The sequence below is a fragment of the Somniosus microcephalus genome, chromosome 14 (assembly GCF_052327205.1).
Source record: "Somniosus microcephalus isolate GS21.2 chromosome 14, FLI_Smic_1.0, whole genome shotgun sequence".
NCBI lineage: Eukaryota > Metazoa > Chordata > Chondrichthyes > Squaliformes > Somniosidae > Somniosus > Somniosus microcephalus.
In genome coordinates this window covers 9,805,404-9,825,710 of record NC_141000.1, presented here as the reverse complement: position 1 = coordinate 9,825,710, position 20,307 = coordinate 9,805,404, and the positions used below count along the sequence as shown (strand labels likewise).

The following is a 20,307-nucleotide window of genomic DNA, read 5'->3' as shown; positions in this document are numbered from 1 at the left end:
AGACAGTATGGGGAGGGGTCCTGGGTGTAGACAGTATGGGGAATGTTCCTGGGTGTTGACAGTATGGGGAATGGTCCTGGGTGTTGACAGTATGGGGAAGGGTCCTGGGTGTAGACAGTATGGGGAATGGTCCTGGGTGTTGACAGTATGGGGAATGGTCCTGGGTGTTGACAGTATGGGGAATGGTCCTGGGTGTTGACAGTATGAGGAATGGTCCTGGGTGTTGACAGTATGGGGAATGGTCCTGGGTGTTGACAGTATGGGGAATGGTCCTGGGTGTTGACAGTATGGGGAATGGTCCTGGGTGTTGACAGTATCAGGAACGGTCCTGGGTGTTGACAGTATGAGGAATGGTCCTGGGTGTTGACAGTATGGGGAAGGGTCCTGAGTGTTGACAGTATGGGGAATGGTCCTGGGTGTTGACAGTATGGGGAATGGTCCTGGGTGTTGACAGTACGGGGAATGGTCCTGGGTGTTGACAGTATGGGGAATGGTCCTGGGTGTTGACAGTATGAGGAATGGTCCTGGGTGTTGACAGTATGGGGAATGGTCCTGGGTGTTGACAGTATGGGGAATGGTCCTGGGTGTTGACAGTATGAGGAATGGTCCTGGGTGTTGACAGTATGGGGAATGGTCCTGGGTGTTGACAGTATGGGGAATGGTCCTGGGTGTTGACAGTATGGGGAATGGTCCTGGGTGTAGACAGTATGGGGAATGGTCCTGGGTGTAGACAGTATGAGGAATGGTCCTGGGTGTTGACAGTATGGGGAATGGTCCTGGGTGTTGACAGTATGGGGAATGGTCCTGGGTGTTGACAGTATGGGGAATGGTCCTGGGTGTTGGCAGTATGGGGAATGGTCCTGGGTGTTGACAGTATGAGGAATGGTCCTGGGTGTTGACAGTATGGGGAATGGTCCTGGGTGTTGACAGTATGGGGAATGGTCCTGGGTGTTGACAGTATGGGGAATGGTCCTGGGTGTTGACAGTATGGGGAAGGGTCCTGGGTGTAGACAGTATGGGGAATGGTCCTGGGTGTAGACAGTATGGGGAATGGTCCTGGGTGTAGACAGTATGGGGAGGGGTTCTGGGTGTAGACAGTATGGGGAAGGGTCCTGGGTGTAGACAGTATGGGGAATGGTCCTGGGTGTTGACAGTATGGGGAATGGTCCTGGGTGTTGAAAGTATGGGGAATGGTCCTGGGTGTTGACAGTATGGGGAATGGTCCTGGGTGTTGACAGTATGAGGAACGGTCCTGGGTGTTGACAGTATGAGGAATGGTCCTGGGTGCTGACAGTATGGGGAATGGTCCTGGGTGTTGACAGTATGGGGAATGGTCCTGGGTGTTGACAGTATGGGGAATGGTCCTGGGTGTTGACAGTATGGGGAATGGTCCTGGGTGTTGACAGTATGAGGAATGGTCCTGGGTGTTGACAGTATGGGGAATGGTCCTGGGTGTTGACAGTATGGGGAATGGTCCTGGGTGTTGACAGTATGAGGAATGGTCCTGGGTGTTGACAGTATGGGGAATGGTCCTGGGTGTTGACAGTATGAGGAATGGTCCTGGGTGTTGACAGTATGGGGAATGGTTCTGGGTGTTGACAGTATGGGGAATGGTCCTGGGTGTTGACAGTATGGGGAATGGTCCTGGGTGTTGATAGTATGAGGAATGGTCCTGGGTGTTGACAGTATGGGGAATGGTCCTGGGTGTTGACAGTATGGGGAATGGTCCTGGGTGTTGACAGTATGGGGAATGGTCCTGGGTGTTGACAGTATGGGGAAGGGTCCTGGGTGTAGACGGTATGGGGAATGGTCCTGGGTGTAGACAGTATGGGGAATGGTCCTGGGTGTAGACAGTATGGGGAGGGGTTCTGGCTGTAGACAGTATGGGGAGGGGTCCTGGGTGTAGACAGTATGGGGAATGTTCCTGGGTGTTGACAGTATGGGGAATGGTCCTGGGTGTTGACAGTATGGGGAAGGGTCCTGGGTGTAGACAGTATGGGGAATGGTCCTGGGTGTTGACAGTATGGGGAATGGTCCTGGGTGTTGACAGTATGGGGAATGGTCCTGGGTGTTGACAGTATGAGGAATGGTCCTGGGTGTTGACAGTATGGGGAATGGTCCTGGGTGTTGACAGTATGGGGAATGGTCCTGGGTGTTGACAGTATGGGGAATGGTCCTGGGTGTTGACAGTATCAGGAACGGTCCTGGGTGTTGACAGTATGAGGAATGGTCCTGGGTGTTGACAGTATGGGGAAGGGTCCTGAGTGTTGACAGTATGGGGAATGGTCCTGGGTGTTGACAGTATGGGGAATGGTCCTGGGTGTTGACAGTACGGGGAATGGTCCTGGGTGTTGACAGTATGGGGAATGGTCCTGGGTGTTGACAGTATGAGGAATGGTCCTGGGTGTTGACAGTATGGGGAATGGTCCTGGGTGTTGACAGTATGAGGAATGGTCCTGGGTGTTGACAGTATGGGGAATGGTCCTGGGTGTTGACAGTATGAGGAATGGTCCTGGGTGTTGACAGTATGAGGAATGGTCCTGGGTGTTGACAGTATGGGGAATGGTCCTGGGTGTTGACAGTATGGGGAATGGTCCTGGGTGCAGACAGTATGGGGAATGGTCCTGGGTGTTGACAGTATGGGGAATGGTCCTGGGTGTTGACAGTATGGGGAATGGTCCTGGGTGTTGACAGTATGGGGAATGGCCCTGGGTGTTGACAGTATGGGGAATGGTCCTGGGTGTTGACAGTATGAGGAATGGTCCTGGGTGTTGACAGTATGGGGAATGGTCCTGGGTGTTGACAGTATGGGGAATGGTCCTGGGTGTTGACAGTATGGGGAATGGTCCTGGGTGTTGACAGTATGGGGAAGGGTCCTGGGTGTAGACAGTATGGGGAATGGTCCTGGGTGTAGACAGTATGGGGAATGGTCCTGGGTGTAGACAATATGGGGAGGGGTTCTGGGTGTAGACAGTATGGGGAAGGGTCCTGGGTGTTGACAGTATGGGGAATGGTCCTGGGTGTTGACAGTATGGGGAGTGGTCCTGGGTGTTGACAGTATGGGGAATGGTCCTGGGTGTTGACAGTATGAGGAACGGTCCTGGGTGTTGACAGTATGAGGAATGGTCCTGGGTGTTGACAGTATGGGGAATGCTCCTGGGTGTTGACAGTATGGGGAATGGTCCTGGGTGTTGACAGTATGGGGAATGGTCCTGGGTGCAGACAGTATGGGGAATGGTCCTGGGTGTTGACAGTATGGGGAATGGTCCTGGGTGTTGACAGTATGGGGAATGGTCCTGGGTGTAGACAGTATGGGGAATGGTCCTGGGTGTAGACAGTATGAGGAATGGTCCTGGGTGTTGACAGTATGGGGAATGGTCCTGGGTGTTGACAGTATGGGGAATGGTCCTGGGTGTTGACAGTATGGGGAATGGTCCTGGGTGTTGGCAGTATGGGGAATGGTCCTGGGTGTTGACAGTATAAGGAATGGTCCTGGGTGTTGACAGTATGGGGAATGGTCCTGGGTGTTGACAGTATGGGGAATGGTCCTGGGTGTTGACAGTATGGGGAATGGTCCTGGGTGTTGACAGTATGGGGAAGGGTCCTGGGTGTAGACAGTATGGGGAATGGTCCTGGGTGTAGACAGTATGGGGAATGGTCCTGGGTGTAGACAGTATGGGGAGGGGTTCTGGGTGTAGACAGTATGGGGAAGGGTCCTGGGTGTAGACAGTATGGGGAATGGTCCTGGGTGTTGACAGTATGGGGAATGGTCCTGGGTGTTGAAAGTATGGGGAATGGTCCTGGGTGTTGACAGTATGGGGAATGGTCCTGGGTGTTGACAGTATGAGGAACGGTCCTGGGTGTTGACAGTATGAGGAATGGTCCTGGGTGTTGACAGTATGGGGAATGGTCCTGGGTGTTGACAGTATGGGGAATGGTCCTGGGTGTTGACAGTATGGGGAATGGTCCTGGGTGTTGACAGTATGGGGAATGGTCCTGGGTGTTGACAGTATGAGGAACGGTCCTGGGTGTTGACAGTATGAGGAATGGTCCTGGGTGTTGACAGTATGGGGAATGGTCCTGGGTGTTGACAGTATGGGGAATGGTCCTGGGTGTTGACAGTATGAGGAACGGTCCTGGGTGTTGACAGTATGAGGAATGGTCCTGGGTGTTGACAGTATGGGGAATGGTCCTGGGTGTTGACAGTATGGGGAATGGTCCTGGGTGTTGACAGTATGGGGAATGGTCCTGGGTGTTGACAGTATGGGGAATGGTCCTGGGTGTTGACAGTATGGGGAATGGTCCTGGGTGTTGACAGTATGGGGAATGGTCCTTGGTGTTGACAGTATGAGGAATGGTCCTGGGTGTTGACAGTATGGGGAATGGTCCTGGGTGTTGACAGTATGGGGAATGGTCCTGGGTGTTGACAGTATGAGGAATGGTCCTGGGTGTTGACAGTATGGGGAATGGTCCTGGGTGTTGACAGTATGAGGAATGGTCCTGGGTGTTGACAGTATGGGGAATGGTTCTGGGTGTTGACAGTATGGGGAATGGTCCTGGGTGTTGACAGTATGGGGAATGGTCCTGGGTGTTGATAGTATGAGGAATGGTCCTGGGTGTTGACAGTATGGGGAATGGTCCTGGGTGTTGACAGTATGGGGAATGGTCCTGGGTGTTGACAGTATGGGGAATGGTCCTGGGTGTTGACAGTATGGGGAAGGGTCCTGGGTGTAGACGGTATGGGGAATGGTCCTGGGTGTAGACAGTATGGGGAATGGTCCTGGGTGTAGACAGTATGGGGAGGGGTTCTGGCTGTAGACAGTATGGGGAGTGGTCCTGGGTGTAGACAGTATGGGGAATGTTCCTGGGTGTTGACAGTATGGGGAATGGTCCTGGGTGTTGACAGTATGGGGAAGGGTCCTGGGTGTAGACAGTATGGGGAATGGTCCTGGGTGTTGACAGTATGGGGAATGGTCCTGGGTGTTGACAGTATGGGGAATGGTCCTGGGTGTTGACAGTATGAGGAATGGTCCTGGGTGTTGACAGTATGGGGAATGGTCCTGGGTGTTGACAGTATGGGGAATGGTCCTGGGTGTTGACAGTATGGGGAATGGTCCTGGGTGTTGACAGTATCAGGAACGGTCCTGGGTGTTGACAGTATGAGGAATGGTCCTGGGTGTTGACAGTATGGGGAAGGGTCCTGAGTGTTGACAGTATGGGGAATGGTCCTGGGTGTTGACAGTATGGGGAATGGTCCTGGGTGTTGACAGTACGGGGAATGGTCCTGGGTGTTGACAGTATGGGGAATGGTCCTGGGTGTTGACAGTATGAGGAATGGTCCTGGGTGTTGACAGTATGGGGAATGGTCCTGGGTGTTGACAGTATGAGGAATGGTCCTGGGTGTTGACAGTATGGGGAATGGTCCTGGGTGTTGACAGTATGAGGAATGGTCCTGGGTGTTGACAGTATGAGGAATGGTCCTGGGTGTTGACAGTATGGGGAATGGTCCTGGGTGTTGACAGTATGGGGAATGGTCCTGGGTGCAGACAGTATGGGGAATGGTCCTGGGTGTTGACAGTATGGGGAATGGTCCTGGGTGTTGACAGTATGGGGAATGGTCCTGGGTGTTGACAGTATGGGGAATGGCCCTGGGTGTTGACAGTATGGGGAATGGTCCTGGGTGTTGTCAGTATGAGGAATGGTCCTGGGTGTTGACAGTATGGGGAATGGTCCTGGGTGTTGACAGTATGGGGAATGGTCCTGGGTGTTGACAGTATGGGGAATGGTCCTGGGTGTTGACAGTATGGGGAAGGGTCCTGGGTGTAGACAGTATGGGGAATGGTCCTGGGTGTAGACAGTATGGGGAATGGTCCTGGGTGTAGACAATATGGGGAGGGGTTCTGGGTGTAGACAGTATGGGGAAGGGTCCTGGGTGTTGACAGTATGGGGAATGGTCCTGGGTGTTGACAGTATGGGGAGTGGTCCTGGGTGTTGACAGTATGGGGAATGGTCCTGGGTGTTGACAGTATGAGGAACGGTCCTGGGTGTTGACAGTATGAGGAATGGTCCTGGGTGTTGACAGTATGGGGAATGCTCCTGGGTGTTGACAGTATGGGGAATGGTCCTGGGTGTTGACAGTATGGGGAATGGTCCTGGGTGCAGACAGTATGGGGAATGGTCCTGGGTGTTGACAGTATGGGGAATGGTCCTGGGTGTTGACAGTATGGGGAATGGTCCTGGGTGTAGACAGTATGGGGAATGGTCCTGGGTGTAGACAGTATGAGGAATGGTCCTGGGTGTTGACAGTATGGGGAATGGTCCTGGGTGTTGACAGTATGGGGAATGGTCCTGGGTGTTGACAGTATGGGGAATGGTCCTGGGTGTTGGCAGTATGGGGAATGGTCCTGGGTGTTGACAGTATAAGGAATGGTCCTGGGTGTTGACAGTATGGGGAATGGTCCTGGGTGTTGACAGTATGGGGAATGGTCCTGGGTGTTGACAGTATGGGGAATGGTCCTGGGTGTTGACAGTATGGGGAAGGGTCCTGGGTGTAGACAGTATGGGAAATGGTCCTGGGTGTAGACAGTATGGGGAATGGTCCTGGGTGTAGACAGTATGGGGAGGGGTTCTGGGTGTAGACAGTATGGGGAAGGGTCCTGGGTGTAGACAGTATGGGGAATGGTCCTGGGTGTTGACAGTATGGGGAATGGTCCTGGGTGTTGAAAGTATGGGGAATGGTCCTGGGTGTTGACAGTATGGGGAATGGTCCTGGGTGTTGACAGTATGAGGAACGGTCCTGGGTGTTGACAGTATGAGGAATGGTCCTGGGTGTTGACAGTATGGGGAATGGTCCTGGGTGTTGACAGTATGGGGAATGGTCCTGGGTGTTGACAGTATGGGGAATGGTCCTGGGTGTTGACAGTATGGGGAATGGTCCTGGGTGTTGACAGTATGAGGAATGGTCCTGGGTGTTGACAGTATGGGGAATGGTCCTGGGTGTTGACAGTATGGGGAATGGTCCTGGGTGTTGACAGTATGAGGAATGGTCCTGGGTGTTGACAGTATGGGGAATGGTCCTGGGTGTTGACAGTATGAGGAATGGTCCTGGGTGTTGACAGTATGGGGAATGGTCCTGGGTGTTGACAGTATGGGGAATGGTCCTGGGTGTTGACAGTATGGGGAATGGTCCTGGGTGTTGACAGTATGAGGAATGGTCCTGGGTGTTGACAGTATGGGGAATGGTCCTGGGTGTTGACAGTATGGGGAATGGTCCTGGGTGTTGACAGTATGGGGAATGGTCCTGGGTGTTGACAGTATGGGGAAGGGTCCTGGGTGTAGACGGTATGGGGAATGGTCCTGGGTGTAGACAGTATGGGGAATGGTCCTGGGTGTAGACAGTATGGGGAGGGGTTCTGGCTGTAGACAGTATGGGGAGGGGTCCTGGGTGTAGACAGTATGGGGAATGTTCCTGGGTGTTGACAGTATGGGGAATGGTCCTGGGTGTTGACAGTATGGGGAATGGTCCTGGGTGTTGACAGTATGGGGAATGGTCCTGGGTGTTGACAGTATGGGGAAGGGTCCTGGGTGTAGACAGTATGGGGAATGGTCCTGGGTGTTGACAGTATGGGGAATGGTCCTGGGTGTTGACAGTATGGGGAATGGTCCTGGGTGTTGACAGTATGAGGAATGGTCCTGGGTGTTGACAGTATGGGGAATGGTCCTGGGTGTTGACAGTATGGGGAATGGTCCTGGGTGTTGACAGTATCAGGAACGGTCCTGGGTGTTGACAGTATGAGGAATGGTCCTGGGTGTTGACAGTATGGGGAAGGGTCCTGAGTGTTGACAGTATGGGGAATGGTCCTGGGTGTTGACAGTATGGGGAATGGTCCTGGGTGTTGACAGTACGGGGAATGGTCCTGGGTGTTGACAGTATGGGGAATGGTCCTGGGTGTTGACAGTATGAGGAATGGTCCTGGGTGTTGACAGTATGGGGAATGGTCCTGGGTGTTGACAGTATGAGGAATGGTCCTGGGTGTTGACAGTATGGGGAATGGTCCTGGGTGTTGACAGTATGAGGAATGGTCCTGGGTGTTGACAGTATGAGGAATGGTCCTGGGTGTTGACAGTATGGGGAATGGTCCTGGGTGTTGACAGTATGGGGAATGGTCCTGGGTGTTGACAGTATGAAGAATGGTCCTGGGTGTTGACAGTATGAGGAATGGTCCTGGGTGTTGACAGTATGAGGAATGGTCCTGGGTGTTGACAGTATGGGGAAGGGTCCTGAGTGTTGACAGTATGGGGAATGGTCCTGGGTGTTGACAGTATGGGGAATGGTCCTGGGTGTTGACAGTATGAGGAATGGTCCTGGGTGTTGACAGTCTGGGGAATGGTCCTGGGTGTTGACAGTATGGGGAATGGTCCTGGGTGTTGACAGTATGGGGAATGGTCCTGGGTGTTGACAGTATGGGGAATGGTCCTGGGTGTTGACAGTATGGGGAATGGTCCTGGGTGTTGACAGTATGAGGAATGGTCCTGGGTGTTGACAGTATGGGGAATGGTCCTGGGTGTTGACAGTATGGGGAATGGTCCTGGGTGTTGACAGTATGAGGAATGGTCCTGGGTGTTGACAGTATGGGGAATGGTCCTGGGTGTTGACAGTATGAGGAATGGTCCTGGGTGTTGACAGTATGGGGAATGGTCCTGGGTGTTGACAGTATGGGGAATGGTCCTGGGTGTTGACAGTATGGGGAATGGTCCTGGGTGTTGACAGTATGAGGAATGGTCCTGGGTGTTGACAGTATGGGGAATGGTCCTGGGTGTTGACAGTATGGGGAATGGTCCTGGGTGTTGACAGTATGGGGAATGGTCCTGGGTGTTGACAGTATGGGGAAGGGTCCTGGGTGTAGACGGTATGGGGAATGGTCCTGGGTGTAGACAGTATGGGGAATGGTCCTGGGTGTAGACAGTATGGGGAGGGGTTCTGGCTGTAGACAGTATGGGGAGGGGTCCTGGGTGTAGACAGTATGGGGAATGTTCCTGGGTGTTGACAGTATGGGGAATGGTCCTGGGTGTTGACAGTATGGGGAATGGTCCTGGGTGTTGACAGTATGGGGAATGGTCCTGGGTGTTGACAGTATGGGGAAGGGTCCTGGGTGTAGACAGTATGGGGAATGGTCCTGGGTGTTGACAGTATGGGGAATGGTCCTGGGTGTTGACAGTATGGGGAATGGTCCTGGGTGTTGACAGTATGAGGAATGGTCCTGGGTGTTGACAGTATGGGGAATGGTCCTGGGTGTTGACAGTATGGGGAATGGTCCTGGGTGTTGACAGTATCAGGAACGGTCCTGGGTGTTGACAGTATGAGGAATGGTCCTGGGTGTTGACAGTATGGGGAAGGGTCCTGAGTGTTGACAGTATGGGGAATGGTCCTGGGTGTTGACAGTATGGGGAATGGTCCTGGGTGTTGACAGTACGGGGAATGGTCCTGGGTGTTGACAGTATGGGGAATGGTCCTGGGTGTTGACAGTATGAGGAATGGTCCTGGGTGTTGACAGTATGGGGAATGGTCCTGGGTGTTGACAGTATGAGGAATGGTCCTGGGTGTTGACAGTATGGGGAATGGTCCTGGGTGTTGACAGTATGAGGAATGGTCCTGGGTGTTGACAGTATGAGGAATGGTCCTGGGTGTTGACAGTATGGGGAATGGTCCTGGGTGTTGACAGTATGGGGAATGGTCCTGGGTGTTGACAGTATGAAGAATGGTCCTGGGTGTTGACAGTATGAGGAATGGTCCTGGGTGTTGACAGTATGAGGAATGGTCCTGGGTGTTGACAGTATGGGGAAGGGTCCTGAGTGTTGACAGTATGGGGAATGGTCCTGGGTGTTGACAGTATGGGGAATGGTCCTGGGTGTTGACAGTATGAGGAATGGTCCTGGGTGTTGACAGTCTGGGGAATGGTCCTGGGTGTTGACAGTATGGGGAATGGTCCTGGGTGTTGACAGTATGGGGAATGGTCCTGGGTGTTGACAGTATGGGGAATGGTCCTGGGTGTTGACAGTATGGGGAATGGTCCTGGGTGTTGACAGTATGGGGAAGGGTCCTGGGTGTAGACAGTATGGGGAATGGTCCTGGGTGTTGACAGTATGGGGAGTGGTCCTGGGTGTTGACAGTATGGGGAATGGTCCTGGGTGTTGACAGTATGAGGAACGGTCCTGGGTGTTGACAGTATGAGGAATGGTCCTGGGTGTTGACAGTATGCGGAATGCTCCTGGGTGTTGACAGTATGGGGAATGGTCCTGGGTGTTGACAGTATGGGGAATGGTCCTGGGTGCAGACAGTATGGGGAATGGTCCTGGGTGTTGACAGTATGGGGAATGGTCCTGGGTGTTGACAGTATGGGGAATGGTCCTGGGTGTAGACAGTATGGGGAATGGTCCTGGGTGTAGACAGTATGAGGAATGGTCCTGGGTGTTGACAGTATGGGGAATGGTCCTGGGTGTTGACAGTATGGGGAATGGTCCTGGGTGTTGACAGTATGGGGAATGGTCCTGGGTGTTGGCAGTATGGGGAATGGTCCTGGGTGTTGACAGTATGAGGAATGGTCCTGGGTGTTGACAGTATGGGGAATGGTCCTGGGTGTTGACAGTATGGGGAATGGTCCTGGGTGTTGACAGTATGGGGAATGGTCCTGGGTGTTGACAGTATGGGGAAGGGTCCTGGGTGTAGACAGTATGGGGAATGGTCCTGGGTGTAGACAGTATGGGGAATGGTCCTGGGTGTAGACAGTATGGGGAGGGGTTCTGGGTGTAGACAGTATGGGGAAGGGTCCTGGGTGTAGACAGTATGGGGAATGGTCCTGGGTGTTGACAGTATGGGGAATGGTCCTGGGTGTTGAAAGTATGGGGAATGGTCCTGGGTGTTGACAGTATGGGGAATGGTCCTGGGTGTTGACAGTATGAGGAACGGTCCTGGGTGTTGACAGTATGAGGAATGGTCCTGGGTGTTGACAGTATGGGGAATGGTCCTGGGTGTTGACAGTATGGGGAATGGTCCTGGGTGTTGACAGTATGGGGAATGGTCCTGGGTGTTGACAGTATGGGGAATGGTCCTGGGTGTTGACAGTATGAGGAATGGTCCTGGGTGTTGACAGTATGGGGAATGGTCCTGGGTGTTGACAGTATGGGGAATGGTCCTGGGTGTTGACAGTATGAGGAATGGTCCTGGGTGTTGACAGTATGGGGAATGGTCCTGGGTGTTGACAGTATGAGGAATAGTCCTGGGTGTTGACAGTATGGGGAATGGTCCTGGGTGTTGACAGTATGGGGAATGGTCCTGGGTGTTGACAGTATGGGGAATGGTCCTGGGTGTTGACAGTATGAGGAATGGTCCTGGGTGTTGACAGTATGGGGAATGGTCCTGGGTGTTGACAGTATGGGGAATGGTCCTGGGTGTTGACAGTATGGGGAATGGTCCTGGGTGTTGACAGTATGGGGAAGGGTCCTGGGTGTAGACGGTATGGGGAATGGTCCTGGGTGTAGACAGTATGGGGAATGGTCCTGGGTGTAGACAGTATGGGGAGGGGTTCTGGCTGCAGACAGTATGGGGAGGGGTCCTGGGTGTAGACAGTATGGGGAATGTTCCTGGGTGTTGACAGTATGGGGAATGGTCCTGGGTGTTGACAGTATGGGGAATGGTCCTGGGTGTTGACAGTATGGGGAATGGTCCTGGGTGTTGACAGTATGGGGAAGGGTCCTGGGTGTAGACAGTATGGGGAATGGTCCTGGGTGTTGACAGTATGGGGAATGGTCCTGGGTGTTGACAGTATGGGGAATGGTCCTGGGTGTTGACAGTATGAGGAATGGTCCTGGGTGTTGACAGTATGGGGAATGGTCCTGGGTGTTGACAGTATGGGGAATGGTCCTGGGTGTTGACAGTATGGGGAATGGTCCTGGGTGTTGACAGTATCAGGAACGGTCCTGGGTGTTGACAGTATGAGGAATGGTCCTGGGTGTTGACAGTATGGGGAAGGGTCCTGAGTGTTGACAGTATGGGTAATGGTCCTGGGTGTTGACAGTATGGGGAATGGTCCTGGGTGTTGACAGTACGGGGAATGGTCCTGGGTGTTGACAGTATGGGGAATGGTCCTGGGTGTTGACAGTATGAGGAATGGTCCTGGGTGTTGACAGTATGGGGAATGGTCCTGGGTGTTGACAGTATGAGGAATGGTCCTGGGTGTTGACAGTATGGGGAATGGTCCTGGGTGTTGACAGTATGAGGAATGGTCCTGGGTGTTGACAGTATGAGGAATGGTCCTGGGTGTTGACAGTATGGGGAATGGTCCTGGGTGTTGACAGTATGGGGAATGGTCCTGGGTGTTGACAGTATGAAGAATGGTCCTGGGTGTTGACAGTATGAGGAATGGTCCTGGGTGTTGACAGTATGAGGAATGGTCCTGGGTGTTGACAGTATGGGGAAGGGTCCTGAGTGTTGACAGTATGGGGAATGGTCCTGGGTGTTGACAGTATGAGGAATGGTCCTGGGTGTTGACAGTATGGGGAATGGTCCTGGGTGTTGACAGTATGGGGAATGGTCCTGGGTGTTGACAGTATGGGGAATGGTCCTGAGTGTTGACAGTATGGGGAATGGTCCTGGGTGTAGACAGTATGGGGAATGGTCCTGGGTGTTGACAGTATGAGGAATGTTCCTTGGTGTTGACAGTATCGGGAATGGTCCTGGGTGTTGACAGTATGGGGAATGGTCCTGGGTGTTGACAGTATGAGGAATGGTCCTGGGTGTTGACAGTATGGGGAATGGTCCTGGGTGTTGACAGTATGGGGAATGGTCATGGGTGTTGACAGTATGGGGAATGGTCCTGGGTGTTGACAGTATGAGGAATGGTCCTGGGTGTTGACAGTATGGGGAATGGTCCTGGGTGTTGACAGTATGGGGAATGGTCCTGGGTGTTGACAGTATGGGGAATGGTCCTGGGTGTTGACAGTATGGGGAAAGGTCCTGGGTGTAGACAGTATGGGGAATGGTCCTGGGTGTTGACAGTATGGGGAATGGTCCTTGGTGTTGACAGTATGGGGAATGGTCCTTGGTGTTGACAGTATGAGGAATGTTCCTGGGTGTTGACAGTATGGGGAATGGTCCTTTGTGTTGACAGTATGAGGAATGGTCCTTGGTGTTGACAGTATGAGGAATGGTCCTGTGTGTTGACAGTATGGGGAATGGTCCTTGGTGTTGACAGTATGGGGAATGGACATGGGTGTTGACAGTATGAGGAATGGTCCTGGGTGTTGACAGTATGGGGAATGGTCCTGGGTGTTGACAGTATGGGGAATGGTCCTGGGTGTTGACAGAATGGGGAATGGTCCTGGGTGTTGACAGTATGGGGAATGGTCCTGGGTGTTGACAGTATGAGGAATGGTCCTTGGTGTTGACAGTATGGGGAATGGTCCTGGGTGTTGACAGTATGGGGAATGGTCCTGGGTGTTGACAGTATGGGGAATGGTCCTCGGTGTTGACAGTATGAGGAATGGTCCTGGGTGTTGACAGTATGGGGAATGGTCCTGGGTGTTGACAGTATGAGGAATGGTCCTGGGTGTTGACAGTATGGGGAATGGTCCTGGGTGTTGACAGTATGGGGAATGGTCCTGGGTGTTGACAGTATGGGGAATGGTCCTGGGTGTTGACAGTATGAGGAATGGTCCTGGGTGTTGACAGTATGGGGAATGGTCCTGGGTGTTGACAGTATGGGGAATGGTCCTGGGTGTTGACAGTATGGGGAATGGTCCTGGGTGTTGACAGTATGGGGAAGGGTCCTGGGTGTAGACGGTATGGGGAATGGTCCTGGGTGTAGACAGTATGGGGAATGGTCCTGGGTGTAGACAGTATGGGGAGGGGTTCTGGCTGTAGACAGTATGGGGAGGGGTCCTGGGTGTAGACAGTATGGGGAATGTTCCTGGGTGTTGACAGTATGGGGAATGGTCCTGGGTGTTGACAGTATGGGGAATGGTCCTGGGTGTTGACAGTATGGGGAATGGTCCTGGGTGTAGACAGTATGGGGAATGGTCCTGGGTGTTGACAGTATGGGGAATGGTCCTGGGTGTTGACAGTATGGGGAATGGTCCTGGGTGTTGACAGTATGAGGAATGGTCCTGGGTGTTGACAGTATGGGGAATGGTCCTGGGTGTTGACAGTATGGGGAATGGTCCTGGGTGTTGACAGTATGGGGAATGGTCCTGGGTGTTGACAGTATCAGGAACGATCCTGGGTGTTGACAGTATGGGGAATGGTCCTGGGTGTTGACAGTATGGGGAATGGTCCTGGGTGTTGACAGTATGAAGAATGGTCCTGGGTGTTGACAGTATGAGGAATGGTCCTGGGTGTTGACAGTATGGGGAATGGTCCTGGGTGTTGACAGTATGAGGAATGGTCCTGGGTGTTGACAGTATGGGGAAGGGTCCTGAGTGTTGACAGTATGGGGAATGGTCCTGGGTGTTGACAGTATGGGGAATGGTCCTGGGTGTTGACAGTATGGGGAATGCTCCTGGGTGTTGACAGTATGGGGAATGGTCCTGGGTGTTGACAGTATGGGGAATGGTCCTGGGTGTTGACAGTATGGGGAATGGTCCTGGGTGTTGACAGTATGGGGAATGGTCCTGGGTGTTGACAGAATGGGGAATGGTCCTGGGTGTTGATTGTACTTTCATAGGTCTTTACAGCCGGCAGAGGGAACCATTGCAGCGAAAAGGACTTTGTGCTAATTCACTGCACCATCCAGTCCCTGACCTCTGTTGCCCGGTCCGTATGGTGCTGGATTGGAACAATTACATACGGTTGGTTTGGATTGTTCCGGCCACCTGGAATTCGGGGCTAAATTGAAATTGTACATTTTGCACAATTATTTTAATCTGTAATATAAAGTGGGCTTGTTATTGTGCTTGTCATTGAACTGTACGGATTCTCTCTCTTTTCTAGGCGAAAACTTACTGCAAAAACAAAGAAATGGAAATCCATATTTAACCTGGGACGATTAGGGAATGACTCAAAGGGTAAACTGAGTCGAAATGGCAGCGTGTTTGTGAGAGGACATCAATTTGCAGGTAAGGAGAATACTGACATCTGGTGGCAGTAACTTTGGTGTTCACAGCTGGCCCAGGTTTTCTCAATAACAACAGAAAATGCTGGAAAAACTCAGCAGGTCAGGCAACATCCGTGGAGAGAAATTTGAGTTGACGTTTCGGGTCGAACCCTTCTTCAAAACTGGAAAGAAAAGAAAATAGATCGAAGGCAGGGCTGTGCTCGGACAAAAGAAGTAAAAGAAACAAAAGCTGTAAAAGAGACATAAAAGGTATTCGAAGCTAGACGAGATGGTAATAGGCTGAGAGTAGGTGTGAAGTGTACTGGCAGGGCAAGAGATAGCTGCCAGGTGTGAGAGAGAAACAAAAGGAAAGCGGGGGGGGGGAAGGAGTGGAAAAATTACAAGAAAAAATGTAATAGGGGCCAAGGTTATGATCTGAAATTGTTGAACTCGATATTGAGTCCGGAAGGCTGCAGAGTGCCTAATCGGAAGATAAGGTGCTGTTCCTCGAGCTTACGTTGAGCTTCCGTGGGACAATACAAGAGGCCAAGGACGGTGAGGTCCGAGTGGGAAGCAGCTTTTGGGGAAATAAAAGGAAATTATGGGCGGAACTTTTAACATTCGGCGGGGGGGCAAAAAACAGGCGGTAGTGGACCGGCCGCCCTTTATACACCCTGCGGCCCCCCAGCCCCCACCCCCTCATTTATCCTTTCCATTGACTTCAATGGATACAGTTCTGTTTTGCAAATTGGCAGAACAAGTAAGAATTTAAATTTAATGCTCACAAATGCAAAATGTTACAAGCTGGGAGGAAAAATGAGCAACATATGTGAGGGAATAGATTTAACACAGGGAGACTTTGAAAGGGAGCAGGGAGTGACTGTAAACTCATTGGAAGTAATTTTGACTTTGGGTGACAGTGTAAAGCGGACAATATCGGATCAGCTGACCATTACACATCTCTCCCTATTTTGATTTCCATTTCCATTTCAATGAGAGATGTATAACGGGGTGGCTGATCCGATATCGCACGTTTTACACTAAAGTTAAAATGGCCCTCAGTTGTTTTTAATATCAAGACAATGTGGAAAAATCAAACAGAATGTTGGGGTGCATAGCGAGAATAGGGTCTACAGAGGTATGGCTGAAGTTTTTAAATGGCCTGGTTAGACCAACCGCTATGCAATTCTGGTTACCACACTGCAAAAGAGATATGCGGCCATTGACAAAGGTACAGAGAAGAGCCACAAGAACGGTCCCAAATGTTAAGGGGATGAACTTTGAGGAAAGATGTATTAAAGAGAGAAGGTGACCTCATTGAGCTATACAGGTTGAGCGTCCCAAATCCACAGTTCCGGAATTAGAGGCAGGCGTCCGGAATCCGTAAAATGTTCCGGAATCCGGACACCCTGAGGGAGGCTTACCAAAAACCGGAAATATCGCTTTCCAGTTTTGAAGAAGGGTTTCAACCCGAAATGTCAACTCAAATTTCTCTCCACGGATGTTGCCTGACCTGCTGAGTTTTTCTAGCATTCTCTGTTGTTATTTTGGATTTCCAGCATCTGCAGTATTTTGCTATCCCCCAGGCATTTCCGGACTCGGCACATGTTTCTGATGTCCGAAGTCCGGAAATATCGCAACCTGGGCTCGGGTGTTTCCGGACTTCGGACATCAGAAACACGTTCCGAAGTCCAGAAAAACCCGAAAACCGGCTCGGCCTCGGTCCCGAGGTTGCCGGATTCGGGACGCTCAACCTGTATAAAGTATTAAATGGCACAGATAAGTTGAACCCAGAATATTACTTCAAGGACATTCAGGTAAGGCAGTGGGATCAAAGACATTGGGGATGTTCAAAATGCAGTTTGACGTTAGGCTTGGTGAGTTGGAATGGCAGAGGATTGAGCTCGATAGGCCAAATCTCCTTTTCTTCTCTTTTGTTTTTTCATGATTCTAATTAGACTTTTCAGTGGTGAGCACCAGTGTGGGGGAAGTATTGATTAAGCTGATGTCCTGTGAAATCCATGTTACTTTGTCACATCTGACAGATAGGTGGTTTGTGAACAAATAGTGTTATCTATTGGCTAATAAAAAAGGAATGCGAACAATAATGTCTTGAAATTACATTGTGCACTTTCATAAAACATATGCGTGAATATATACCAAAATGTGGGGTTTGGGGATTTCAGACTATGGTCGACTCTGCTCTTGTGGGGAAAGGGTGGTCAGTTTTCACTAAAAACTGACGACAGAGTCAGGCTTTAAAAATAAAGAAACTCAAGATACCAAAAAAGGCAGTAACACGGTGAAGTGCTGTGCAAGGTTTAAAAGACAGGAGACTGCAGGGGAGAGGAGGTTTGGCCCTAGGCTGTAGGACAGAATGAAGAGGGGGGTGGGGGGGGTTCTTCTGCTTCAGTTAAGTAAAATAACCCACAAAGCACTGTGCCTTCATTGTTTTTATATCACACGTGAGGATAAGTTTTACTGATTGAACGAAGTGGAATGAAACCGCTTTAACAACATGAACCAAGTCTCATCTCATCTAATACGACAGCAAAATACTGCGGATGCTGGAAATCCGAAATAACAACAGAAAATGCTGGAAAAACTCAGCAGGTCAGGCAGCATCCGTGGAGAGAGAAACAAAGTTAACGTTTCAGGTCGATGACCTTTCGTCAGAAGGGTCTTCGACCTGAAACGTTAACTCTGTTTCTCTCTCCACGGATGCTGCCTGACCTGCTGAGTTTTTCCAGCATTTTTTGTTGTTATTTCTCATCTCATCTAAACTTGGTCCATATTTGGAAAGATTGAAGAAATACATGTGAAAGACGTGGAGGGCTGGTCCAGATCACAAGGAGGTTTCACTTTTAAACACCTGGGTCCCACTCTCGTGCAAATATGTATGGGGCAGTAAGTAAGTCAACTCCCATTAGCCTAAGGTGCTCAGACCATATACGAGAGTGACTGACGCCATTGAACCCGAGAAGGTATCTACGGCAGACCTGAAATTGGAACGGGTTTATTAAATATTCCTGCTATTGTACGCTTTTGTAGGAGTCTCTGCACTCCTAACAAAGAATCTATAACTTACTGGAAGTTAACAAACTGAATTTATTGTCTAAGAACTTTACAAAACAAGAAACTACAGGAGAAGCTCAAAACAGGTCTTTTCTCTTTCAATCCACACGAGGACTGGCTGGTCCCGCCCTCTACCTCTGACGTCATGACGTCATCACGTTTCCCGCCGAAGGGGACGTCATGTGACCCACGTGATGACGTCATCGCGTCAGATCGCGATGTTGTCGATCTAGCTCTGTTTAACCAGAGCCAACTTGAAAGGTAATAACATTGGTTACAGACAATTAATGCTAGAGGTAATAACATTGGTTACAGACAATTATGTAAGTCACTTAGTGGTTTTGCCACACTTTGATATATATCACTTACATAAAACACCTAGGGTGCATTTTTCCTCTTCGGATGCCCAGGCACAGAATTGTGTGTGTAAGAGGAGCGATGCACCCAGCTTTCCTGTCTCAGGTATGAAGAGCAACAGCCAGAGGCCCCAAAGCTCCAATATCACCTTGGGGCAGACGGACAACTTTGTAAATTTACCGCTCCTTTCCCATTAACTTTCAGGCTGCCCCGGCACTATACACACACACTCTCCAGTCCATGGGGTCTTGGAGCAAGCTCCTATTCCAGGATTCTTCGGGAGCCCCTTCACTAACACAATGGGTCTCTTCCCCCTTTTTCCTCTTCGCCTTGCAACCTGGCGTTCATGGGCAGAGGGCAAAGGAAAGCCCCTCCTTATATGTAAATATACATTTTCATGAAATATGTGCAAACATATACCTAAATGTACAATGGCTTCCAAATATATACATGAACTATGACACACTGTGCAAATATTAATGTAGGAATGTTTAACATATTTGTATGTCATTCTTTCTCTGTAGCTTAATGGACGTATTAAGCCAATTTTTTTCAGACATGCTAAAATAGTTTGGAATCCTGATATTTACACAGAACAATTTCAATATTATGAAATTGACACAAAGCTGCATTCAATTGTATTAAGGCTACAAGATTGAAAAGGCTGTACTGCAAGTTTAACAACACCTCAATGTGCGCTGCACATGGCATTTCCTTATAATGGTGCAAATTATTTTCCATGTGCCTGGAGTATGATTCTCTGATTGTTGTTCAGTCTGGCGCAGGAGCCCGAGAACATTCCTGAAACCACCAGAATCACAAAACATGATTAAAATCCCAGACAACATATACACAATTTAATGTAACATATGCCAGAAATAACTTGCATTTATATAACGCCTTCTGTGACCTCAAGACGTCCCGAAGCATTTTACAGCCAATAAAGTATTTTTCCATTTGAAGTGTAGTCACTGTTGTAATGTAGGGGAAAACCGGCAGCCAATTTGCACACAGCAAGATCCCACAAACAGCAATAAGATGAATGACCAGATACTCTGTTTTAGTGATGTTGGCCAGGACACCGGGGATAACTCCCCTGCTCTTCTTCGAATAGTGCCAGGGGATATTTTGTATCCACCTGAGAGAGCAGACGGGGCCTCGGCTTAACATCTTATCCAAAAGACGGCACCTCTGACAGTGCAGCACTCCCTCAGTACTGCACTGGAGTGTCAGCTTGGATCTTGTGCTTAAGTCTTTGGAGTGGGACTTGAACCCACAACCTTCTGACTCAGAGATGAGAGTGCTCCTACTGAGCCAAGGCTGACAGTGAAAGGTTACAACCCAATGTTATGGTTCGCAGGGCACTGACATAATGGCCACACTTTGATCACAGTGTATAATGTCTGAACCTCTTCACTAGGTTGCAGTCTTGTGACTCCTTTCCTAGTTTTCTTATTCTAATCATATTTCTTACTCACCAAATCTCTGTTCTGTTTCTTTTTGCTCAGAGAAGGCCAACATTCGACCTGCGAAGAGCATGGAGTCCCTTTGTTCTTTGCCAACAGAAGGTAAGACTTTCTATCTGCTGTACCATTTCACATTCTCGTATTGTTGAAGGAAAATGGAATGTAATCTAACGTTAACTCCAGCCTGAAATCAGCGATGCTGCGAAAGGCATTTCACCAGATTAACACAGCCGTGGGTCCAAATTTAAAAACATAGCATTGAAATATGAGAACGCACTGAGGGAGCATCCCATTCTACATGACATCAGCCCAAGACCATTACA

General features: G+C 50.5%; 1 protein-coding gene across 1 annotated transcript in view; it reads left to right on the top strand.

Annotated features, from left to right (window-relative positions):
- Window positions 1–20,307, top strand: part of arhgap31 (Rho GTPase activating protein 31) — a 164,776-nt gene that overhangs the window by 128,048 nt on the left and 16,421 nt on the right. The window contains exons 8-9 of the mRNA XM_086006228.1: window positions 14,984–15,108; window positions 20,027–20,086. Coding sequence (XP_085862354.1) covers window positions 14,984–15,108; window positions 20,027–20,086 — 185 coding nt within the window. The remainder of the gene's footprint in view (window positions 1–14,983; window positions 15,109–20,026; window positions 20,087–20,307) is intronic.